The sequence below is a fragment of the Peromyscus leucopus genome, chromosome 12, assembly GCF_004664715.2.
Source record: "Peromyscus leucopus breed LL Stock chromosome 12, UCI_PerLeu_2.1, whole genome shotgun sequence".
Classification (NCBI taxonomy): Eukaryota; Metazoa; Chordata; class Mammalia; order Rodentia; family Cricetidae; genus Peromyscus; species Peromyscus leucopus.
The window spans coordinates 74,604,024-74,631,363 of record NC_051073.1 but is presented as its reverse complement, the minus strand read 5'-3'; the positions used below and the strand labels follow the sequence as shown (position 1 = coordinate 74,631,363).

General features: G+C 39.8%; 1 protein-coding gene, 1 pseudogene and 1 gene segment (V, D, J or C); 1 reads left to right on the top strand and 2 right to left on the bottom strand.

The window, feature by feature from the left end:
- Window positions 1–27,340, top strand: part of LOC114687105 (immunoglobulin lambda-1 light chain-like) — an 826,243-nt gene that overhangs the window by 616,692 nt on the left and 182,211 nt on the right. The window lies entirely within an intron of this gene.
- LOC114688872 lies at window positions 1,841–4,274 on the bottom strand (annotated as a pseudogene).
- LOC119088813 lies at window positions 23,952–26,324 on the bottom strand. The segment is given in 2 exon segments: window positions 23,952–24,409; window positions 25,679–26,324. Coding segments are annotated over 2 exon segments (450 nt in total).

The window sequence follows — 27,340 nt, the reverse complement described above, 5'->3', positions numbered from 1 at the left end:
TAGTTCATATAGCCAGTCTGAAGTCATTGAGCAACAAATGCATTTCATGCACTTATCACCAAAAAACTAAAAACACATTACAGAGCTAAAACCAGGAAAACAAGTAACTTTATATCTTTTCTTGACTCATGTCCATTACATGCATTCAGTCCTTCCTCACTGCCTGGTATCTACCCTTTCCTGATGTTATAATATGCCCACATATACATTTGTTTACATATATAATATATAAATGTTAATAATATAAATATAAAGAATATACTATAGGCTGGGATTCACATATAAGAGAGAATGTGGGTTTTTTTTAAAGATTGTATGCCTCACTTACTTAGAAAATTATACATTTTAAGTGCATAAATTTAGCTGGAAATTTTCTGATATCATTCTTCTTCAGAGACAAATTGTATTCTATTTTATATATGTGCCAGGTTTTCATTATCCATTTTTCTGTTAGTAGACAACTATTTTGGTTTCATTTTATTACTGTAATCAATAAATCATCAATAAACACAAGGGTGCAAATATTTCTATGGTAGGTATACTCAGGAGTGAAATAACTGGATAATATATCAGTTCTATTTTTATTTTTTAAGATTCATTTTTATAATATATTTTAATTGAAATAGAATTACATCACTTTAACCCTCCCTTTCTTCCATCAGATTCAGTGACATGCTGTCTCAAAGTAGTTTAATTTGCTTTTTCCCAATGGCCACGGGTATCAAACACTTTAAGAAAATAGTTATTGATCAGCCGCACTTCTCTCTTTAAAAATCATTAAATACTTTAGTTCATTTGTTGAATGGAAGATTTATTTTCTGAACATATAATTCTGAAATTCTTTGTAAATTATGGATATTATTCCTTTGTCTGAAGAATAAGTGGTGAAGATTTTCTCCCATTCTGTGTATTGTTTGTTCTGATAATAACTTCCTTTGCTAGTAGAAAACTTTTATTTTCATATAGTCTCTTCTATTCATACCTGAGTTTAATTCTTGTGCTGTTGATATTCTGTTCAGGAAGTTCTTGCCTACTACAATATCTTTTTTTTTATGTTTAAATCATTTATTCAAGAAATCAAGTCTTTTAAAATGTTTTTCTTATTGCATTTGAAGACGCTTCCAGCAAATGTTTGTGTTTGAAGCCTTGGCTAAGTAACCCATCTGCACTGGTTGTCAGGTTTCTCTGGCACAACCCCATTGCCCGCAATGGTATTTATCAAAACTAAAAATGCTAGCACATTGAATATGCCAATACGCACCCAGTTGTCTATATCAAATATTTCATCAGCTAGGAAAAACCCAAAGGCAAATGCTGAATATATAGTACAAATCAACATTTTTCACAGAAGAAAACAGTTTGAGACTAATTTTCTATAGCATGTCACCTGCTCATCAGTTGTTCAATTTACTGCAGTTATTTTAAGGATAAAATTATGCTCCACTACTCAGGGTTTCTCAACTTAAAAAAAAAAAAAAAAAAAAAAACCTAGGTTCTAAAAGATGTAAACAAGTATCCACATAGAATTGTTTTATAAACGTCTATTTCCTGTCTGCGCATCTTCTAACAGTGACACACAGAGACAGGACGAGCGTCCACTCAAGTCATTAGTGGTTGTCTGAATTCTGCTCGCATGGCTATTGCCCTCTACAGGTGTGGTACATGACAGTATTAAACAGCAAAGGTCTGACAAGCTCTGCCTGTGCTCCGTGAACTTCAGTCCACTTCCTGCATGAGTTCATTCCGCTCCTGCCCGCGTTAAAATGCTCTCTACAAGCTGTAAAGCACACGTCCTCACACGTGTGTGGATCAAGAGGACCATCTGAAGAGTTCCCTCCTGTTACTGACTTTTTGAGGACCCAAGTTTCTACAACGACAGTTTCCAAAGTCTTCTCTTTTCAAAGCTCCAGTTTTTCCTGTGACCGACCTTCATTCTGCAGACCCCTTCACCCACGGCATGGCCCCAGCTGCATCTTTCAGAGGTTTAGTTTCTGAGAAGTTTTCTGCAAACCTTTCTCTCGCTTTATCCCAGTTTTTCTTGCTCTTATTCTGGAGAAAGTGAAGATCATCGATAGAGGATGTTTTCCCTGTCCCCAAGCCTGCATGTGTCCGTCGGAGCTGAAGCTGGATCGGCGTCCTCATTCCTCCACCATCCTTTCCCAGGCCCTCTCCCTTTTTCCAGCCCATCTTCTTCAGCATCTTCCGGCCTTTGTTGCTATCTGTAATTTCAGAGTGGACAGATGCAGGGGCATCATCTCTCTGGAAAGTCCCTTTGCTTCCAACCTGCTCTCTGCGTTTTCCAGCTCTGTCTTTATATTTTGGATTCTTCAACGCTTTTTCATCTTCATATTCTGTATTCTGCAGACCGTACTTCACCCGTATTTTCTTTAGTGCTTTCCTCCTTTCCAACTCTTTCTCCTCCTTACTTAACGCTGGAGCAACGAAAGGCTCGTCTTTCTTGTCGAGGCGCAGGTGAGCTCTGACCTGCCCTGGTTCACAGCCATCACAGGTCTCGCTGCCAGGGTGGATGTGAAAAGACAACACAGTCTCCCCGATCCTCACCTCATCACTGTGTTCAAGGACGTAAGGGTCACTTTTAGTTTTGGGCTGAAGAATCTGCTTCCCGTTGACAACGGTACCGTTCTGGCTGCCCTGATCCACAAGGACGTAGCTTTGCAGGTCATGGTCAAAATAAATTTCTGCGTGAAACTTACTGACACCAACTTCAGGGATTCGGAGAGTATGCTCCATATCCTTTTCTCTCCCAATGGTGGCTGGGTTGACAGCTGTGATGATGAACAGTGAGCCCGTCTGTAACACTGGAGATCTAATAACAATCACCCGAATACAGGGGGGCCAAATCTTTTCCTCATCTTCATCCTCTGATTCTCCCGAGGACTCCTCGTTCTCACTGGGACTATCTTCATCATAACTATTCTCGCTCTGAGAGTCTGTAATTTCACCTTCTTCTGGCTCGCTCTCACTCTCTCTAACTTTCTCATCCTTAGATGAGGCTGAATTGTCATCACCAGGAGGCTCGCCAGTGTTTCTGCTAACTGTAACAGGGGGTCTTAAGGGACTGCTTCTGTGGGGAGTGTCTACTCCGGCTTTCTTTTTCAGATTGGCACAACTGTCTTCCTCACTGCAGTTTATATATTCAATGCTGCAGACTTTCTGGTCTTCTGAACTCAAATCCTTTTCATCATTTGCTGTACAAAAACCTGGCTCCTTTCTTCTCTTCTTCAATTTTTTATCTTTGCTTGGTTTTGTGCTAGAGGTCTGGTAAGGCTGTAAATCTACTCGAGAATGAAATTGGTATCGACCACTTTCCACATCACAGTAGTAATAAATCCCAGTGGAAGGATCATAGTATAGTTGGTTTTCGGAATCATAATAGAAGCCAGTGCTGTGATCAAAATACAACCCTGTGTTCTCGTCGTAAGTGAAGCCGGTCTGCGACACAGCAGCTTCGGCGGCCGCTCTCAAGCTTTCAGCTAGCGAGGCCCCTTCCAAGGCCGTGCCCTCAGCTGCTAATGCCGATGCACTCTCCTGTGAGTCAGAGGTGAAGTGGTCTTCTTGTGCATGTTTAACACATTCTGCTACATCAGTACCAGCATAACGATCACTGTCTACTTGTGACTCATCTTTAGTAGGAGCTTGAACACACTGGCTCTGCTGTGCAGACAGTTCTGTCTCTTTATGGGGAAGACTATCATCATTATAATATGTCTGATAATAATAATCTGAAATGGACCACGGAGCATGGTCCTCTGTCTGTACTTCTACATCAGACTTTGTATTATCTTCATTTCTCCCACAATGCAGTATTTTACTGAGTTCTTCTACCTGCGTGCGGAGTTCCTGGTTATTGCTCTCGGCGCTCTGGTACAGCCGCTCCGCAGCAGCTTCTCCACCTCCCGCACGTGCCGCTTGCAGCACCGCAGCTCGCGCTCCAACTTCTCCACCTTCCGCCCCAGCTGCGCCAGCTCCGGCTCGGGAGAGGCGGGCGGCGACGCGGGCGGCGAGGGCTCCGCGGAGGCCATGCGGCCGTGAGCGCTGGGCCCGCGGGCGCCGATGGGGGGGCTGCTCACGCCGGCACCGGGGATCGCCGGCCCAGGGGCCACGGGAAGGCGCGGGCTGCGAGAGGCGCTCTCACGCCCGGCCTGGCGCGACGGGCCCCGGCCATGTCGCCCCGAAGTCGGCGACCGGGACTACAAGCGAGGGGGCGAAGCTGAGCCCGCCCGGCTGTGAGCTCGGACACCCTGCCCGGGGCCAGGCTCAGAGAACCTACTACAATATCTTGCAAGGGTATTCTCTATGGTTTTTTTTTTGAAACTTTAGCATCTCAGGCTTTGAATTAAGGTTTTTGATACATTTTTAAGTAATTTTGGTATGAGATGAAAGATCTGAGTCAAATTTCACTATTCTGGATGTCCAATGTTGATATCACAGTTTGTTAAACTCAGAAAATATGAATAACTTAAATCAATTCATTACAAGTAATGAGACCAAGTCTGTAATCAACCCCCCCCCCTTCAAAGAAAAGCGCAGGACCAGATGGATTTACTGCTAAAATCTAGCAAACTTTCAAGAAGATCCCATACCAATTCTTTTTGTAACTTGGTACACAAAATAGAACAGTAACAAATTCACTCTATGAAACCAGTATTATTTTGATTCCAAACTGGATAAATATACAAAAACAACAAAACTATAGACCAATTACTTTGGTGAACATCAATTCAAAAATTCTCAACAAAATACTTGCAAACCTAATTCAGGAAAAGGTGAAGTATTGTTCACACACATGGAAGTCTATACTTCCAAGGGGTGATAAATCACAAGCCTCTCTCCAGGTCTCTGAGGTCGGCCTCCTGTTTTCTGGGCTATTTACTTCCAATTCCTCCTTCTGTTCTCTGTGCCACTCCTGGCAGAGGAGGAGGCCCAGGTCTTGCTGCAAGGATAGCTTCTTTCTCTGGGTCAGATCCCCACAAACACAGGCAGTTCATGCAATTCCCTTTTGAGCTGTATTGATGGAATATGGGGAGGTAAAATCTCACAGGAGATCTGTACTACACCTCTGAACAGTTCCCCCTCAGACATGAGCAGATAATAAAAACATATCACCACAATGTGTAGTCTTGTCTATTGAGGGTACTGAAATTGAGACATGTAGGAGAGACGTTTTGTATGAGCTTGCACAGTGGAACTTGGGAGCTCAAAGGAAAAATAGAGAAAAGGGTTTTCTGGGTTAAGTCTTCCAGTTGTGGAATGACACCATATGGAATAAGTCAGATGGCACTGTCAATTATACTGGATGCCAATTCTGTTTTTTTATTAAGAGATTTTCTATTCATTCTATTTGTCAACCACAGATTCCCCTGTCCTCCCTCCTCCCACCAATTCTCACACTGAGACCCACAGATGCTTAAAAAATTAAACATAATAAAAGATAAAGGAATAGATTTTCATCTCTGTATGACCATAGATAGTTTATTTAGATTTTCAAAAATTTATAAAAAAAAAAAAACTTAAACTTGGTATAATTAAAAATAAATAACTCAATTAAAAATGGGGTACACATCTAAACAGAGAATTCTCAATAGAGGAAACAAATAAACAAAAAACAAAGCTGGACGGTGGTGGTACACACTCTTAACCCAGCACTTGGGAGGCAGAGGCAGGAGGATCTCAATGAGTTCGAGGCCAGCCTGGTTTACAAAGTGAGTTCCAGGATAGGCAGGACTGTTACACTGAGAAAACTTGCTTGAAAATAAACCCCAAAAACAAAGCAAACAAAAACACACAAAGTCACATCTTTTGGGGGATTGAATTACTTCACATCCTTCAGTGCCTAACTTTCACAACAGACATCCTGTGTATGTCTCAGTTATCTCCAGCAAAAGAAAAACTAGTTGGTTGATCCCAGAATCCATTGCCTTGCAAGAAGAATAGAGGCAGTGAAATTTATAACTATCAGCAACTGCCAAGACTATAGGTTGCTCCCCACAAACTGACAACAAGGACCCAATGCTGAAGACAACATCCACACAACTCATTGAACATGGAGAGGCTGATTTGGTGCAGACATAGAACATTTGCCCCCATGTTCCAGTGTCTTTGACATGGAAAAGTACTCTGCAGGCTACCAAAAGAGAAACTTAAACAAGAACCCAACTGTAAAACATTTGATCCAGTCTGTTATTTCTGAAAAATATGCTAGGGCAATGGTGGTGTAAATCTTGTAGCAGTAACTAATCAATGTCTGTTTTGACTTAAGGCCCACTCCATGATATGGAACCCATACCTGACACAGCTTGGCTGACCAAGGACCAGAGACTAGGTAGCCCAGGGACCTAGGGTAATACAAAATACTTCTGATCTAAAAAAGGATTAGTAAAATGATTCCTAATCACATTCTGCTATCCTCATAGATTGGTGCCTTATTCAGCCATCATCAGAGAAGCATCCTCCTGCAGAAGATGGGAACAAATACAGAGACCCATGGCCAGTCATGATGCAGAAAGAAAGAGTACAGAGCTTGTAATACACAGCTCTAAATGAGATGTCTCCATCAAATCTCTCCCTTTTAGAACTCAGAGACCCTTGTTGATGAAGAGACAGAGGAATGGGGGAGATGGAAGGGACTGAGGACACCAGGAGAACATGGCCATCTGAAACAACTGAGAAAAACTCATATGGGCTCACAGAGGCTGAAGCAGCAATCACAGGTCCTACACGGGTCTGCACTAGGTACTCTACATATATAACTATAGCTTTTAGTTTAGTACTTTCATTTGACTCCTGAATGTGTAAACAAGAGGTTCTCTGATTCCCATGTCTTCTCTTGGGGCTCTTTAATCTTTCTGTTGGCTTGGATTGTCCCATGTAAATATAATGCTTGGTTTCTCATATTTTATTTTGTTGTTATCTCTTAGAAGCCTGTTCTTTACTAATGAGAAACAGAAAGGAAGAGGATCTGGATGGAAAAGGAGGTGGGAGGAACCAGGATGAGTAGAGGGAAGGGAAACTCTATTCAGATTACATTGTATAAGAAATGAATCTATGTTTCATAAAAGAGAAAAACTTTAAAAAATATTTTATATTCAGGAAGAAAGTCTGTGAGGGCAAAACTTGTAGAGAAAGCACCTCCAAGTGATGTTTTTTTGTAAAGTCTACCAGGCAGGACAGGGAATCTAGAACTGTTTCTCATCAGACTGGCTCTCCTCCCCAGGGTTCTCTTCATGAATTATCTACTGTAAGTTGTATCTACTGTGAGAGGTCTATGAATCTTGTTAAGGTAAGGTAGCTCTTATGCATGTATTCTGTGCTAAGAACGGAGGGCTAGATAGTTTCCATATCCTTCCAGGCCACTATCAATACTGTGGGGAAAGTTCTAGATCTGACACATGGGCCTGGTTTTCTTGGCCTGGAGATTTTAAGAACAGCGTGGGTTTAGGATGACTTATGGGGTAACTTTGGGTGACCTTTGGGTTAGAGGAGAGGAAGGAGATCGAAGACCTGGAGCCCTCCCACAGTGTGTGACGAGGAATCTCGGTTCAGGCATTATTTGTTGAGAATCCAAGATGTAGAGGAGGTGTTTGTTTCCTCAAACTATTTCTCTTGTTCTTGGGGTTAAGAGCTATAGCACTTGTTTATCACCTCTTCTAGTACCTCCATGGCCTTAATGTCATACATATACTTGTTGCCAACTTCCCCATTTCTTGCATAAATCCTAATTTGTCTTAATTAAAAACCTGGAGCCAGATATCAGGGTGAAAGCTGAATCATAGAAGCAGAGCAAACCACAGCTACTACCTCTTACCTCAGCCTGACAGAGCCTCTGCTAGAGAGTGAATTCCTGTCTCCTCCTGCCTTATACTTTCTCTGCTGCTCCATATAGCTTTCTGTTTCAACTTTCCTAGTGCTGGCATTAAAGGTGTGTGCTATAATTAAAAGTGCATGCCATCACTACCTGGATCTATCTCTTTTTTAGACTAATTAATCTCCTGTAGCCCAGTGTGGCCTCGAACTCAAACAAATCCAGATGGATCTCTGTCTCTGCCTCCCAAGTGTTATGATTAAAGGTTGTGACACCACTGCCTGACCTCTGTGGCTAACTCTGTCCTATGATCTTCAGGCAAGCTTTATTTGAAACACAATATATCACCACACCAATTTATTTTCCTTGCAACATCTTGCCAAGTGTCTCCTGTGGCCTCTGTCCTCTCAGCTCTCCAGAACTTCTCCAGTATGGACACAGTGGATACAATTGTGCTGTAACCACCTCTGTGTCCCCTGTTCTGCAGTATCCACATCTGTATCCACCAGTTCTGCTGTATCCACCTCTGTATCCACCAGTTCTGCTGTACCCATTTGTGTCCACCAGTTCTTCTGTATCTGTCTCTGCTTTGGCATGATTATTTTTAGTCTAAAAAGTTTGTAAAAACCCTAACCAGTATCCTCTGAAATTTCTGCAGAGGGTGAAGGGTGTTGCTTATTACTGCCTCAGTCTACCTGGTCAGATTCTCTCCTATTACAGAATCTAGTTAGAGTTTACCTTTTATTTACCACACTAAAGATTTTGTACATTGGATCTGGTTATCTTTACACTCCGGTATTCTTGATTCTAAGCAGGTGCCCTATGGGGAACCAGGAACCCTAATCCACAGCAATGTCCTTCACTCACCAATGCACTGGTTATGTCTCATTCAGAGCCATCTCCTCGTTTCTTCTCCTGATGAAAAATTCTCCGGCCGTGATTTGCTGTTGGTTGTGTGCCTGGTCTTACCAGGAAACAGGAGAATTCTTATACATCCTATCTGCTTCCTTTTCCTGATAGTGGGTCCTATAACCCATGGGACTTGGTCTAATTCTCTGACATTTGGCTTCTTAGCCACAGTTTTGCATGTTCCAGGTCTTTTACAAAAATTACCTTTTAAGCTTTTTTCATACATTTTGTGGAATAAGAAATTGACTGGAAAAGAAGGAGCTGAGTAAAGTCCTTAGAAGCAACTCACAGAGGTTGTGAAGAAGGGCTCTGGAATATCTCAGAAGGAGGCATTCTGCTCCTGTATCTCCTGCCTGGCAAGGAACATGTAAAGTGATCACGGAACCCAATCTGGTGATAGGATGCTCAGATCACAAACAATGTTAACCATTTCAAATTGTATTAGTTTGCTTCTATTGTGCTCTGATAAAATACCATAACCAAAACTAACTTGAGGAGGAAATTGTTTATTTCAACATGAACCCCCAGACAATAATTCATTACCGATAGAAGTCATAGAAGTAACTAAAAGGGTCCTTGTGAGGGATGTGGGTCCCAGAATACTCTTAATGACATCATCCTTTCTATAGTACTCTGTTTGCACATGATCTGGCAGCTGCATGTACTATGAAATGTCTCATATTGGAGCATTAGGGTCATGTAGATGGTGAACATGTACTTGTTGCTTTGGTTGGCAGAGGTGGCAACTGCTTTCCAGGCCATTGTAGCAGTACCTGTGTAGAAATAATTGATCAAATACCCAGTGTAACATTAGCCTGGAGCTCCTTAGGGGAGGGTAAAAGTTCAGGCAGGGGCTATGGGCTAGCATGTAGAGCAATGGAGGAGGAGTTGAGAGGACCAATGTGTATTGGTTCCAATCTTACAACAGGGTACAGGTCCCTTGATGAAGATGGATGCTTAATGAACTGTAGTCAGTGAATAAGAGATTTAATGTACTGGAGTGAAGTTATTATCCCTTGTCTCAAATCTTGGCTTATCATCCAGCACAAGTGTCATCACCTCTGCTTCTTTTTCAGGCTGGCTGGAGAATCCATGGAAACTCATATGTCCTCTGGGCATCCATGGTTCAGGACATGCTCTGCCAGATCCTGTGTTCTTGATCACCATGTAGTGTCTCTGTTCTACTTCTACTTTCCCTCCATTTGGTGACTGGTTTCTTACCAGTATATTTCTCTGGGTCTCTCATTTCAGTCTCTGCCAACAGAGCCACAGCTGTGCTGTGTTACAGCATGAGACTGACTCTTGCTGGATCTAGGAGTACTATAGATCAAAAGTTTGCATGGCACTTGAAATTATCCTGAGCTGAAACTCTGCTAAGGGTTTGTTGACATCTAAAAGTCTTAGAGGATTCAGTACTAAATACACAGGATTGCCTCAGGAAGGCCTGAATCATTATCCATTGGCCCCTTCTGTCTCTTCTAAAGGGCCCTTTATAGGAATGCCAAGGGGTGGAGCGAAACATTTCCCCCCAGAACAGCCAAGTGCAGACCCCTTTCAATCACCTGGTAACCATACATGTGGTCAAACCATCCTCTAATGCAGTCCTGATGGATAAAGCAAACTCGGGTCTTACTGGGAAACCTTTGTGTGCCTCCACAAATTTCAAAGTTCCTTTTGTTTTCCTACACTCAAGGACAAATGTAACAACAGCATCATAAATAACCAAAGAAATTCATGCATGTCATTTGGGAGCAGCTTTACAAGACCCCACTTATTACTTTTACGTTGAAGTGTTGGTATTTCCTGTTTAGGAATAGTAATCATATTTCCTTATGTCTTCTTTTCAGAATATAACCAAAAGATGAAATACATGAATTAATTTCAAAGAATCTTCTGTGTTAGGTAGACCAAAGTCATTCAAAAGTGAATTATTATTTTGCAAAACTATGAGACATGTGGTTCACAAACTTTTCCATGGTTCCTTAGTGATGGCAACTTATTTAACTCTCACTTCCTAAATGTTCTTCTGCCTGTGTGCCTCAGTTGTAAGTGAACATTTCAACTTGTGCCCATGTGAAAAGTGTACCTTTGGCCCCAGGGTTAACTTGTTTGTAAGTATCTGCCTTCATCAGGAAGCTGTGCTCCAAATTCTCCAAATTTTCTACTCCCCACTATGGCTAATTTCCAGTTCTATGAAGGGAACTTTTGCTTCCCAGGTTGAAAAGGACTTCATCTAATGGCTGATCTTCAGAGACAATGAGCTCCTCAGGATCATAATCTGCATCAGAAGAAAGAAATAATCTGTGTCCTTAGTGGGTTGAGCAAATGGGATGATGGAGAGGTGACATCTCACAGTGCAAGTTCCTTTGACTCTTTGATGTGATCCTTTAGAGACATGATTAGATGTCAAGTTATGCTAGATGTATGGGCTAATACATGATTGGTAATATAGATAGCAAAGTGTGAGAGAGTTGCCTGGAATGAGCTTGTATGGCAGAGACTTGGGTATAGTGAAGAGCTAAGAGAAGGGATAGTAGATTGAGGAAGACCCCACTCATGATGATGCCTTGAGGTATTCCTGACAGTGGATACAAAAATTCCCTGATTTCTGCACTGGGAACCTTAAAGGTCATTTAAAATTAAACATTAAATAAGAAAAAATGAGTAAGAGAAGGGTTTCTGGGTCATAATGTGTGTATTATTTAATCATTCATTGGGTTCAGAGTGAAGGGCTAGAAGAGTGAGTGATTCTCAACTTTCCTAATGCTGAGATCCCTTAACACAGTTCCTCATGTTGTGGTGACTGCCCCCACCACAGAATTATTTTCATTGCTACTTCATAACTGTAATTCTGCTACTGTTATGAGTTGTAATATAAATGTCTGTGTTTTCCAATGGTCTTAGGCAACCCCTGAGAAAGAGTTGTTTGACCCTTGAAAGGGAGCGAGACCCATAGCTTGAGAAATCCTGGACTAGAATAAGTAAGTATAGGAGAGAAAATTCCTTCTTAAGGCCCACAACTCCAACCCACATTGTAATGCAAATATTAGAAAAGTAGGAAGACTCCACAGGGGAAAGTATTGTTTTACTATAATCCCTTTATGGGTGATCTAGAAACTATTGTCCCTATAAGATCTCCACTGGTCACATGGTCAGGTACCAGAGTCTTATAACTGCTGGACATGTATTTGTTGTGTTTGGAAAGCTGTGTGGCTTTCTCATTCTATGTGACAAGGGTACCACCTGCCTTAAAGGACACACTCATGATACTTGAGTAGAAGTCACTGATCTTATACATATAGTAATCTTGTTGACTTGGAGTCCCTCAAAAGACAGATTGATAGAGGTATGTTTTTGAGCTGACCAATAGTGTGACAATTGTGAAGGGTCAGAAGTATGCTTGTGGCTCCTGAGCTCAGTGTGTTAAAAAGGCTCCATTTGGAGTCTGGGTTGACAAATTCACAATATGGAATGTAGACTAAATTTCCTTTAATTGTTCTCCACGTACTGAGGATTTCTTGGCCAAGATACCTGTATGTAACTTCCTGAGACTGTCTTAAGCCTTGGCCTTCTTTATATATCACTCAACATGTCTAAGTATAACAAGAAAAAAGAACAACAACAAAGCAGAAATGTATTTGAACCTTTAGAAAAACAAGGAAAATAGACACTGGCTTAAGGTGGCCAGCTTGGTCACTCTGCCAAGCATCCAATACTGTGACACAGGTTCATTAAAACAACGTGTGAGCTTTGCCCAAAGTCATGGATGCAGCAGCCTTTGGTTGCAGTTGTGCTAGGGGAACGCTTAAATGTAACTGTCTTCCTGAGAGGATATTAAGCTCACTGAAAATGAGTGGTACTGGAGGTCTTTCATTGAGAACAAAGGAATCTGTGGCTGATATGTAGAACTGAATGGTATTGTAAAATAAAATAAACCAGAAAAGAAAAAGAAAATGCTACCAGTCCTTTGAATTATCCTCTTTCAAATTAAACTGATCATTTTCAATAACTGTACAGAAGAGCAATTTTTCATGGAGTAAGAAGCAGTGAGCTGCTACCAACAACAACTTAGGAAGATATTGGGCAGCTACAGGAACAAAAGAATCCTGGATCAGCAGCTCTCCTCCTTTACCTTCTGACGATTGGGAACCAGAGTGACCTGTGGATCCCACAGTTTTCAACAGCCTAGGACATACTCATGTATCATAACTACTTTAAGTTATATTTCAATTTCCTACATACAGAGAAATGAAGCTGAAATTACTGAAGCTGAGTAGAGAGATTGCTCAGTGAGACACAAAATAAAACTAAGAATATAAAAGTAAAAAAATACAAGAGCAATCAACAAACACCTTTTAATAGTAAATGTAAATGTTGATGCTGTCAAATCTTTAATCAAAAGACACAGGTTAGTTGAGTAGATTAAAAAAACAGAATCGATCTTTGTGATATATACAGATAAAGAAACCAGGAGGAATAATGCCAGTGTGAAAAACACTATGGGTCTAAGATATTTATGGGTATGTGATAATAACATTACTCTTTTCTAAAGTGAAAGATTGTCTATAATTTCAATCTAGAGTTGATTTTTCTCAACATTTTAGTTATCACCAATGCATAATTGTGGTGGAATATACACATAAAGTCAACCTGTCAAATCCACTTCAAGATATTATGTAAGGGAAGACTTATGCTGTCAAAGATCAATTGAAATAATTAATAACTCATTTAGTGACTAATCAATAGAAACGCTGACATGCCTCTGTTCTTTATGTTCTGTATTCTCTGTAATAAAACCATGCAACGAAAGGTGAGTCTTGTCTCTGGGTAGCAGATGGGACTCAGCAGGTTCTGTCTTTGCTCTCAGCAGAGCTACTACTTTGGTGGCAGTGTTCTAATAGCCTATAACACCCTGAGATATGATGATACCCAACTTCATTTCAATGTCTTTCTTCCACAAAGTAATCCCCTCCAACTAGAGATACACATTTCCAAAATTTCTTCTGTATCAGAGGCTGAGGTTTGGAATGTTCTGGCCAAGATCAAACATTACTTTTACATTCTCTGTCACTCTGTCTCATCATTGAGGATGTCTCCTGATTTTCAGAGTGTGTCACTGAGCTGACAGGTTGACGAGGAGCTCTGGTGCAGGCAACTGCCATGTCCCTTGTTAACAACAGACAGTGTTGTACACAGGACCTGAACATGATGGACCAACCAAGCTGGATAATCACTAGACCAAGGAAGGCAGATCTGTGTTAAGGATCACTCCTGACATCAGTCTGATGTCCACACCAGATGAAGTTACACATGAAAGGACATGAGCTAGTGAAGAAGCACGTGGCCCAGTTGAGACTTCCTGAACACCTGACCTTGCTGACAGTTCTCAGGCCACACTCACTCTGATTTGGCCTTTCATGACTTGAGTCTAGTCCTGAAATCAATTTTGAAACAGGTTCTATTAATCAGAGTTCCTGAGTGTAAATCTTGGGGTCATTTCCAAATTGACTTGAATCTTATACTCACATAGACTGACCATGTCCAGGCTCCGATCATTAACAACTTTATTCATACTCTATTCAAAGCATCGTAGCATGATTTAATTTTCCTTTTCTTTTTTGAACATACATATAACATATTCTGATCACAGTTTTCCCTCCCCCATCTCCTCTCAGAACCTCATCTCCACACCCATTAATCTCTAAACTCTCTCTCCTCTCTCTCTCTCTCTCTCTCTCTCTCTCTCTCTCTCTCTCTCTCTCTCTCTCTCTCTCTCTGGATTTACACCTCAGACACTAGGTGGCTGTTTTGAAAATCCCCTCAGATTTCTACTGTTCTACACAGATCTGGTAAGTCACAACATATCAGATATATTAAATGAAACTATTTAAAAGAGAAATTTTTTCCGCATTAAAAAAAATGGGTTTTATGTGTACATTGGAAGAAAATTGGGCTTTATTTGAAATTTTAGCCAGTCTGACAATGGAACAAGTATATGAGAAGATTAGTATTGTTGACATTATGCAGTTTATCACTATGCTTATCCTCCTTTTACAATTTAAAAACATAGTCAATTTAAGTGCCAGGATGACAGCTTTAGAAAAACTTGTGAAACCTGTAAAAATTCAGACAGAAGAAATTAACAGTGAAGTTGTTTCAAGTTTGGATCATAAGGTTACAGAAAGTAAGCCTGTTTTCACACAGTCACCCTTAATTTATCCTGTAACCGTACAGCAGATACCTGATCAACAGCCTACACAAAATATTTGGGCTCCAATAGAAATGTTAGATTTAAAAAGGTTTAAGGAGGTAATAGTATCTTATGGCATGCATTCACCATATGTAAAGCAAATGTTAAACTCTTGGTCAACATATAATAGGATTGTACCACAGGACTGGCGGGACCTTGAACAAGCTGATCTGGAACCCAGCCAGAGACTTCAATTGCTAACGTGGTTCAAGGATAAGGCTAAAAACATAGAAAAACAATGAAGGGATAAAGGAATACAAGTTTGCCAGGATCAGCTTATTGGAGAAGACCAATATGCTTCAGAACAAACACAATGTTTATATGATATCCAATCCCTAATTTTATGTCTAGGGCAGCCTTGAATGGACAGAGTTGAGGAACCCAGAAAAAAATCTGAGTTATTTACAAAGGTTATGCAAGGGCCAAAAGAATCTTTCACAGATTTTTTACAAAGACTGACTTCAGCAATAAAGAGAATGGTCTCGGATTCAGAAGCTAGTAAGGCAATAATTGAATCTTTGGCCTTTGAGAATGTGAATACAGCATGCAAAAGAATAATCAGGCCATTATAGGCAAGATCTGCCCCTTTGGAAGATTAAAGTCACAGTTAATGTTGAGGCTCATGAGCATGATGATATGTGGGTAGGAGAAAAAATTTCAAAAGGTTTGAGGAATGTTAGATGTTTTGGATGTGGAAAGCAAGGACATTTGAAAAGGGACTGTAAACAGGTCATTCCTAGAAACAATGTTTCTTCAAAGAACAATGGCAACAGAAGCCCCTTCCTTCTGGAGTATGCAGAAGGTGTGGTAAGGGAAAGCACTGGACCAACAAACGTAGATCAACAAAGGACAGACAGGGTAATCCTTTGCCTCAGTCTTCGGGAAACTCCCAGAGGTGCCTCATGCAGGCTCCCATAGCAAATCCAGTTCAAACCTTTCCTGCAGCCATAGAGGAAATCCCTGCTCAGAGCGATTAAATAACCAAATGCCTATTTGAATAAATCATGCTGGTCAGGATGATGAAACAGAGAGAATAGAAAAATCAGGAGAAAACATAAAGAAAATTTTTTGGCAAACTTCTATTAATGAACAAAGACCAAAATTAATGATAAAAATAAATGGTGTTTTGTTGTCTGGTCTGGTAGACACAGGTGCGGACATTACCATAATTGCATCAGAATTTTGGCATCGAACTTGGCCTCTTCAGAAGGTAAATGTTCAACTGTTAGGAATTGGTACATTATCTCAGGTGAAACAGAGGGCAAGGTGGCTCGAATGTATAGGTCCAGAAGGACAGAGAGGAAAATTAAAAGCATATGTGGCTAACATAACTATGAACCTGTGGGGTTGAGACTTGTTGCAACAATGGAATACTCAGATGAACATCCCTCCAGTCACAGAAACAAATCATAAACTAGCACATGTTACTGAGAGAAATATTAGAAGATATTGTTCTAATGAGTGGTCACCAGCCATCCATATTATACAAGAACAGGGCACAACAACTGATGATCTTTAAAAGACACCAACAGCTCTACCTTTAAAATGGTTAACAGACAAGCCTGTATGGGTCCAGCAATGGCCTTTAACAACAGAGAAACTCCGGTTTTAGAAGAGCTGGTAGAAGAACAGTTAAATGCTCAGCATGTTGAAGAATCAACCAGCCCTTGGAATTCTCCTGTATTTGTTGTTAAAATGAAATCTGGTAAATGGAGAATGGTAACAGACCTTAGAGCAATTAACAAAGTGATTCAGCCAATGGGCTCTCTACAATCTGGGATGCCTTTGCCTACTCTGTTACCAAAAGGATGACCTCTCATAGTTATTGATTTAAAAGACTGTTTCTTTTGAATACCCTTACAAGAAAAAGACAGAGAAAGATTTGCTTTTATAGTGCCTACTTATAATAATTCTCAACTGGTTAAAAGATTTCAATGGAGGGTCCTCCCACAGAGAATGTTGAATAGCCCAACTCTGTGCCAATATTTTGTAAAACAGCCATTGGAAGTGATACGCAAAAAATTTCCTAAATCTATAATTTATTATTATATGGATGATATTTTACTATCTGACTCAAATGCAGATACTTTAGAAAGAATATTTGAATAAGTAAAGAAAAATTTTGCCTTGCTGAGGATTACAAATTGCTCCTGAAAAGATACAAAGAGGAGACTCTATTAATTATTTAGGATATAACATAGAGCTTCAAAAAATTAGACCCCCAAAAGATGCAAATTAGAAGAGATAGACTACAGACTCTTAATGACTTTCAAAGATTATTTGGAGGTATTTCTCATCTATAAACTATTGTTGGGGTAAAAAATGATGAACTGACTAAATTGTTCAAAGAAGGTGACAAGGACTTAAATAGTCCAAGAGAATTATCACCTGAAGCTGAGAAAGAATTGGCCTTGGTAGAAAAGAAAGTACATGAAGTCCACGTGAATCATATTGATCTAAAGCTGGATTTCATTTTTGGTTATTTTACTTTCTAGGCATTCTCCTACTGGAATATTAACGCAGAGGGATGATATTATATTGGAATGGTTATTTTTACCAAATAAACCCAATAAAAAATTAAAAACTACTTATGTGGAAAAAAATCTCTGACTTAATTTGGAAAATTGAGACTTCGTCAATTAGCAGGAATAGACCCAGCACAGATTGTTGTACCTTTAACTAAGGAGGACATTGAAAAATTATGGACAGAAAGTGAACCTTGGCAAAGAGCTTGCAGTAATTTGGGGGGAGAAATTAACAGCAAATATCCAAAAAGTGATAGAATTGATCTTATAAAGAGAGCTGATTGGATCTTGCCTCGAATTGCAGGGCAAAAACCCATATCTGAAGTTCGTACATTTTATACAGATGCCAACAGACAAGGAAAGGCAGGTTACATTTCAGAAAATTTAAGTAAAGTGGTTCAAAGTCTGTTTAATTCAGTTCAAAAATCAGAATTGTATGCTATTCTGTTGGTATTAATGGATTTTTCAGAACCTCTCAACATAGTAACTGACTCTCAGTATGCTAAAAGAGTGGTGTTACATATTGAGACTGCAGAATTTATCCCTGATGCTTCAGAATTAACTTCACTATTTATTCAATTACAAGATACAATCAGGAAAAGGAGTCATCCTTTATATATAACTCACATTCGATCCCATACTGGTCTGCCAGGCCCTCTAGCAAAAGGCAATGATGAGATTGATAAATTATTGATAGGAAATGTGCTGGAGGCCACAGAATTTCATAAAAAACATCACGTCAATAGTAAAGGTTTAAAAAATGATTTTTCCATAACCTGGCAACAAGCCAAAGAAATAGTAAAGATATCTCCTACTTGTTCCTTCTGCAATCAAAGGCCATTACCAGCAAGATGTAACCCAAAGGGTACTCAGAGAAATGAAATCTGGCAAATGGACGTGTTTCACTTTGCAGAATTTGGAAAATTGAAATATGTACACCACACCATCGATACTTATTCAGGATTTCAATGGGCAACTGCTTTGAGTTTTGAAAAAGCTGATTCTTAATCACTCATTTGCTAGAAGTTATGGCCATCATGGGTATACCTGCACAAATCAAAACTGACAATGCTCCATCATATGTCTCTGTTAAAATGAAACAGTTTTTTGCTTATTACAATATAAAACATATTACAGGCATACCACATAATCCTACAGGCCAAGCAGTTGTAGAAAGATGAAACAGAACTCTAAAGGATATGCTAAATAAACAGAAAGGGGTAACAAAACCCCCCAGAGTTAGACTGTATAATGCTCTATTAATTTTGAATTTTCTCAGTGCCAATGAGAAAGGAACAACAGCTGCAGAGAGAGACTGGATTATAGAAAAAAACTACAGAATTAAATCAGCCTATATACTTTAAGTATGTGCTGACCTCAGAATGGAAACCAGGGTATGTATTACATTGGGTACGAGGTTTTGCTTCTTTTTTCTACAGGAGAAGATAAGCTGTGGGTACCATCAAAATTGATAAAGGTTCAATTTGAACAAGAGAAACCTCTTATTTAGAGGAGGTGATAGTTCATCAACCATCATGAGCATCCAATTTAAACTAACATACCAGTATCACATGCCATTTCATATAATCAGATAATAACATGCCAAAAAGGAACATCCCCAAAATTAGTCTTGGGGAAAGGTTTTTGTTTTTGTATTTTAGGAGAATGAAGGTTAAGGAATCTGAAGAACACTGGACAAATGAGACCACTGAAGAAAAGGGACAAATCATCTATCCCAGGAAACAGAGTGAAACAGCGTATGGGTATATATTATCTAAAAAATTTTAAGGTACTCTTAAATTTTAAGGTGCTCTTCTTTAAACTCAAGCATGTTGTTAAAAGAAAAATGCAAACTCCCTGTATCATGCCAGAATAAAAGAGCCATCTTCTGCTATGGGACATAAATTTTAAAAAAAAAATTAAAGGTACAGAGCACCTTTGAACTACAAGGTGCTCAGAGCAATTTTGAGATGACTAGCTGAGATGATCCAGTCTCAAAGACTACTTGAATAAGGACTTGAGATAAACACTGAACTTTGGCATTATGCACAGACTGGATAATGAAGGATATAGTTACCTTGCCTAGAATTTGACCATTAACCTAAAATTTTTCTTTCAGGATAAAGAAAACTTTGCCCATACCCAGCAGGAAACAATTTTAAGAATACGATGCCCATATTCCCAATGAGTTGGTATGGGGTAGGTGGTTTTTTGGTCTTTTTAATGGGTCTGGGATAATTTTCATTGTTTAGGGGGGTTAGTTACAAGTTGTTGTCAAGGGTTAGGGGATAAAAGGCTAAGCTAAGGAGATTAGATTTAGGTTCTTGTTTTTAAAAAAAGAAAAGAAAAGAAAGAAAGAAAAGAAAAGAGAAGGACAATTACTAGTTTTAAATACTTTACATTGGATTGGATTGTTTTATATTATATACAAATTTTAAATTGATATTGTTAGAAAATGCTATATGTATATTTCTAATTGTATTTATACCATTCATTTAACAATGTAATGAAATGTTCTGATCCTTGAATGTTATTATTACTAACTATTAGGATATAAAGAAATGAAAGTTAGTAGTTAGACATTACAATAGAACTTGTAGTCATATTAGATATATTTTTAAAATTGAGCAGATATATTTTAGATAGACAGGTCATCTTCAAGCCCTTCAGAGATCTACAGAATATGGCATTTAAAATGTTTTAATAACTTAGAAATTTTTCTTTTTTGGGACATGTCGACTCCTGGCAGTACCAATCTACTTCAGAGAAAATATGGGCATTGAAGAAACTGCATATGGAGTTAACTTTCATTGTGGCAAAAGTTAGCCACTGGACAACAAGATATCCTCGAATCAACAGGACAAAATGGACAGACAGGACATGAAACAAAGGACTACTGATTCTTGCCAAAACAAGAATGTGGTTATGGCTTTATCAAAACGCATCTTCTGAGGCAAGGACAATATGGCACCATCCCTGAAGTGGCCTTCACAATATGGAAAAGGTACAGTGCCCTTTTCTTCAAAGGCAGCTGAACAGGCAGTGGGATGATGGCTTCTGTTGTGCATGGAACAGCAGCTGAAACAGTTATTCTTGAAGAATAATGAAACTCACACCTCTCAATGGTAGACTGGCATTTAATAGAGGGATGTGGAGAAGAAGAGGATGCTGAGATGAAGCCATATAAACACAGCCAAGAAGAATAGACAGTTGAATTAAAAAAAACATCAAAAATTTCCAGAATTTAAAATCCTGAATCATGATAGGACACTAGTGGAATTCAGGTGTTTCTGGTACGTGGACTGCTCTCACCCAATGTGAGGTTGAACTGTCGACCTTGTGTACATCCTACTTCACAAATGAGTCTGTCAGATACACTAAGCCTATAGGCTGAAGATGATGCCCCAACTCTGTGGAGAACCCTCAGGTGACTGTCCAGGCAGCTGGCTGTTTCTGTCAACTCACAAATTTTTTGGAAGTTGCTTGCATGCACTTCCTGTTTTTATTTTTGTTAGCTAATATTATTTCCTTCTTGGGTCTCTGAGGGAGTTGAAAATTAATTAGTTATAGTTGAAGATTAATTAGGATAGAAAGTGAATTAGATACATTTTGGACTTACCAAAATAGGATAGATAATGAAATTATTTGCTCTGAATTTGTCAAATACAAATGGACTAGACATTGTTTAGGTATTTATTACTTGTATATATTGTATATAGTTATTTTACTTTTGTATATAGTTTTTCTTATTTTAGTTATAACCTTTTGTTTTTTCTTTTTATTAAAATAGAAAAGGGGAAATATGGTGGTATTTTATTTGTTCTCAAATGTGATTTTAATTGTATGTTAATAAATAAAGTTTCCCGGGGATCAGAGCTATTAGAGCCATAGCAAGAGTGCTTGGTAGACAGAGCTAGGTAGATCTCTGTGTGTTCAAGGATACAGCCAGCATTGGAGACATATGCCTTTAAGACCTGGAGGGCTGTACTTATAGGCAGTGACAAGGCACTATAAAAAGACTATATTAAAGACAAACACACAGGAAGTAGGTCTCTTTCAGAGAGGTAGGAGCACCGCAGGAGGAAGGGTAAGATTTTAGCTCTGAGCTCTGACCTCTCGGCTTTCTCTTTTACATTGGTTCTGTGTTTCTTATTTAATAAGATGGTTGGTTACATCTACACAAATAGGCAAATAAAAAACTGATTTTTTAAAGAAGTCAATTAAAAAGCACAACACACACAAAAATCATAAAATCACATAATCAGAAACCATAAAACACAAAGCAAAGGACCTGTGAGATAAGGAATAGCCAAATCAATATGAGATGAAATATCCTCAAAATCACCACTGAGTTTGTTTCATGTTGGCCATCTACTGATGGACACAAGGCCAACCCTGTATGTGGTTTTATACCCTCCAGTGAGACTCCATTGGTGAAAATTACTTTCTTCTTTGCAAGCAGTTGTCAACCGGAGATAGCTTTTTTGTTAGATATGGTAGATCATGTTTGTTTTCTCCTGTCAGTGCTGGGACCCTTTCTGCATTGAACCTGTGCAGTTGCTGTGCTGAATTATTATAAGAATTGACAGGCTCTGGAATTTGATCCCAGAAGTTTTCATATATCAAGGTTTATAATCTTCTGGGACTGATCCTGCTCAAATGTCATCCTGAGGTTCGGGAGATATGTCATATCAGCACAGTTTGTTCTCTCAACACATCCCTGTTACTAGTTCATATCAGGACTCCCCCCGCCCTCAAGAATTCCAGGTGTAGGAAATAGATATGCCCACTTTCTGACTTAGGAATCACAAGCTACATGGCCGTTGAGGTGTCAAGCTTGTCCTTGGAAAGGTAAAAGGGCCTGTTTTCTCATGGTAAAAACACTTCTTCGTCTTCTCCTCATTTTCTCTTCAATATATTAATATCCTCAGTCCAGTCACTTCCATTACTCTCTTGGAGTGTTCCTGCCAAGACTGGGGAAAAACTGAACCCAGGTGACTCACCAGTATACAGCCTCCTACCCTCTGACATCCCACCAGTAGTCTGGGCATAAACTAATGGTGAATTCAAAAATCATGCTCTGCCACATTGACAACCAAAACACATCTAACCACTGGGCATTAGGACAAGTATACTGAGATCACAGCTGTTTTGTGTCTCTATTAAACTTCTAACACATCATAAAGAAGAAAAAATTCATGTATCAGGAGCACCAAAAGGGGAGATGCTCTTAAGGATCATATTAAAATAAAATAATAGGAATCCTGTGAAAAGTGAGGTGAGGCATGCCTATGTGATGATGGCTGTGTCCCCAAGGAATGAATTAAATTCTGTGCTTACAATGTTACAACAAAGTGATGAAAATGTGTTCCTATAGATAGTAGTTGGTGGGTGAGAGTGGAGCTGGCATTGAACCCAATATGGCCAAGGACACGAATTCAACTTTGAATCACCACCATGAACTAAAGTCAGTTGCTGTAAAACATAATCCACTGAGTACCCTTTTAATGCAGAAACGAAGGTTTGGATTGGTGTGGGTAGGATCTAGTAGTATTGCCTTATTTCTGCTCATACCACTGTTTTAAATATTCTCTGATCTTTTAGGCCAGGTCACCAGGCAGATTTCTCAACAATAAACTTAGTACGGACCCTGGTACCATACTATAGAATTATAGTAGGGGCCTGTGATAACTTCAGGATACAGGTGCACCCTGAACTATTAACACTTGAGCTAGAAAAAGTATGAGATCTGGTGGGATGGGAATTCTAGGGACAGTCTTGTTCTCTGTAAGGTACCCAGATATTTAGCCATGCCTGGAGCCTTCTGCCATGATGTTGTATGACAAATCCCAGAATCAAGTTCTGAAGTGGAAACTTGTCATAGTCTCTCACATTCGGCACTGAATGCCTTTGTTAACATTTGGGCTGGAAATCATGTCTTGTTTGCCTTAGTTCATATTCACATGAAGGCTGACTGCAACCATACTGCAGCCTTCATGAATCCCACATACACTCTATCTTCAACCTGATTTAACTTGTTTGTATTGATTGTAATAAACTTCCAATTTCCCAATACTATCTATTCATTTTGACTTGAGTATAGAAACTGAGATTACAAATAATAGAAGTGTCCCAGTCTCCAAATTGAAATTCTAAGGCAAGATGACTAAGTGCAAATACATTGTTAGAAATGGAGAAGGCATGCAATTAGGTATATTAAAGAGTGAAATTAGGGAAGTCTATGACAGTCATACTTTACAATTGCATGATGTGATCAGAGATCCAGAGGAGGGCTGGGAAAATGTGTCTGTATGGAGATGGTACTCTCTAGAGTGATGATGATGCAGGTTATAACCCTGAATGCAGAATACAAAGTGTCAGGACATCCCGACACTACTCTGAATCTCAGGGAAAAATACACTGAAACAAATGTGTTAGAGTAGAATTACAAGTTGAGAATGGACATTTTATTGTGCATTTCAGGAGCAGGGAAAAGGACTATGGTAGGCAAGAGCAGTAAAGGTATACTTGTGCTTGATTCAAATCCCAGCCTCTGTGAGTAAGATGAACTTTGAAAGGCCTAGAAAAACACTCTATGAGACAAACTCTTCTCCACAGTGTCCCCTTCATGAGTGACCAGGCAGCTGACATGACTTACAGATTTCAGTTCTTCTTCTCTCAAGGTCAGGAAGCTCCTAGCCATGTACTTGTAACTGTCACGCTGTATCACAGGCACATTTTTCACTACACGATGGGTGATAGGTGTACCATCTGCCGCCCAGGTCACTGTCACAACACCTGGGTAAAAGTCAGTTATCAGACACAACAGTGTGCCCTTTTTGTTCTTGAGCTCCTCAGAGGATGGTGGAAACAGGGTGACTGAAGGTGTAACCTTGGGCAGACCTGCAGGATAGAGAAAGAGGAGCTCAGAATCTTAGTCTCCCAATAGGAATCCTGGAGGTAGAGTGTTAAGTGTCTTGAGTTTAGTGACCGTGTTTGAACACACAGAGTACAGAAGATGGGGTATGCATTTATTCCACACACTCCCTATGTTCTTATGAATTATGCACCCCATATTTGTGCAGTAGTTCACTTGATAGCTCCCTGCACTTTGACCTTCAACAAAGATACCTGACCTTCACTTTCCTGCCCTAGTAAACTTCTCTCTGTTTTTTACATATGTCTGCAGTCTGTCTGTCCCACTCCGAGGAAAGTTCTGAGGTAAAACCTGTCCTGAGTCTAAAATTTAAACATAGGAGTTTGTTTTCACTGAAATCTGTGCCTTGGAATTCCCTGGCCTCTGCTCAGTGTAGCATGGATCTGGGTGAACTGTTTCTGATTCTGCAGACTGAGGTGAGATCCCTTCTCTGGATGAGTTGTGTAATTTTCATGCATCAGGACCAGAGCTATGTGAATGCAGTTGCTCTGTTTCCTAACCAGTATCTTAGAGAAACCCAGGAACCCAGCTTCCCAACTGCAGCTTCAGTCTCTCTCTCTTGACTTCCTATGTCCAGAACCCCCTTACCTTTCTTCTCCTTACTAAAATTCCTGAGTTCTGGCTTGGTTACTGCTCTGTTCATGGCTTTCCATTGGAGCTTTGGATGCTTTCTTCTGCCTGTCCTAGGAACTGAATCCCGAGTTCCACTCTCCAGCTTACCTGACCTCTGACATGTTATTCACCAGCCTCAATGCTGAGTGTTCTATGTTCTCCTAACTCAACAGCTGCCTCTCCCCTCTGTGCCTCTGGCCTTCCTTCCCCATGAGATAGCAATTCACTTTAGCCCTCACAAAGTTCACTAGAAAGATAGATACTCATTGAGAGTGACACAATGGAGTACTTATCAGAGCACTGCATATCTCAACAGAATGACAGACACATATTTACAGGTTATCTTTTTTGCCCCTGTCTTTGAGATTAGACATGAAAGGTGACAGGGAACCATCTGAGGTGAGCTGCAGAAAATAGAGAAGCAAGAGTTTATTTACCTAGAATGAAGTTTAAGCATGAAGTACAATAGAGAAATAATTGAACAAAAAAAATCATCTCAAACCTAAGAGATTGTAGTAATAGAAGAGGAAAGAGTCACTTACCTAGGAGAGTCAATTCGGTGCCTTTGCCGAACACCCAGCACTGTGATATAGGCTCATGCAAAAACCCTACATGCAGCTTACCCTCCAGTTTCAGCTGTGACATATGCAGTCTCTGATGATTCTGGGATATGCAGTGACCTCTCTGAAAGATGCTTCTTCCCAGGATCCCACATGTCCTCTGAGCCAGCATTGCCAGAAAGTTATTCATAAAATTTTCACACACTCTTTAGAGAGATGGAGAGAGGTGAGGAAAGGAGGTAAAATGAAGAGACTGGGCCTAGAAAGGAGGAGTATCAGAAGCTTTATCATCTGTCCATCTCTGGAATGAGAATCTCTTCCTGTTTGCACAGAACTAAGAGACTCAAAAGCCCACATCTCCACACCATGTTCTCCAATCACCCTTCCCTTCTTACTATGGATGTTCTGTCAAGCAGACATGTTAAGCTTTCCCTATAGACCAGTGCCACTCTCAGTCTTGGTGAGAATAGCCTTATTTGTCCCAGTTCATGATGGTCAATGCCAGGACTTATTACTGGATAAACTGCTGAGAATGAGTGACTTCGGACTGCTTGGCACCCAAACAATGCATCTTTGTGCCCTGCTCTGAAGTTCAAGGAGCACTGTGGGAATGGAGGTAGAAGAACTGTGGGAGTTTAAGAATAGGGAGGGTGTGATGGAGCCGTGTTTTATGAATATCACATGGCCATTGAAATCATGAAACCACAGCAGCTGGAACTGCCTGGAGGAGACTTGACAAAAAACTGAAAAATCGGTGCAAGGTGTCCCACCATAGGTAACAGGTTCCACAAAGCCAGCTTATGCACCAGTCATAGACAGCCTTGATCCAGTGGAGAGAGGGTCTTGTACCTGCCTCAAATAAATTGACAAGGTTTGCTGACTCCCCATGGGAATCCTTACCTTTTTGGAGGAAGGGATGGGGAGTGAGATGGGAGAGAGATTATGGAGGGGAGCAGGAGGAGGGATAAGAGCAAGATCTGTGGTTGGTATGTAAAATAAATAAAAAATTTCTTAATAGAAATAAAGAAAAATAAAAAATATACATACATATATATGGAAAGGACTGGCATGCAGCCAAGAAGGGGCTTAGTTAGAAAGAATGAGGTCATTTGGAGTAGTTTGGAGAGCAGTGAGAGAGAAAATTTGTAAGATGGCAGTACATACAAACTGTCAACTAAAAATAGATTAAAAGTAAATATCAATATCCTTAATCAAGGAGTTACTCTGTGATAGTTTTATTTTAAAAAAGAGTTGAAAATATGGTAATATCGGCTGTTGTTCTTGCACCAAGGAGATTGAATGAAGAAGTTCAAGGTCAGACTAGGCTACAAAGCAAAAATCTACCTCATAAAGAAATGAAAGTTTTTTTTCTTCAGTGTTTTAGTTTTTTTTCTCTTACTACACCTATAGATTTTATTACTATTACTATTATTATTATTATCATTATTATTTGGAAAAAGACTATTCTATTCTACATTTAAAATGATTTTTTTTATTTTTTATGGTCTCTATTTTTTAAATTTTATATTACTTCACTTTACAATATAATTTAATTCCACACATCAGCCACGGATTCCCCTTCTCCCACCTCCCGCCCCTCTCTATCCCCCAGCTCACCCCCATTCACATCCCCTCCAGGGCAAAGACTCCCCTGAGGATTGAGACCAACCCGGTAGACTCAGTCCAGGCAGGTCCAGTGCCCCCATCCCAGGCTGAGCCAAGTGT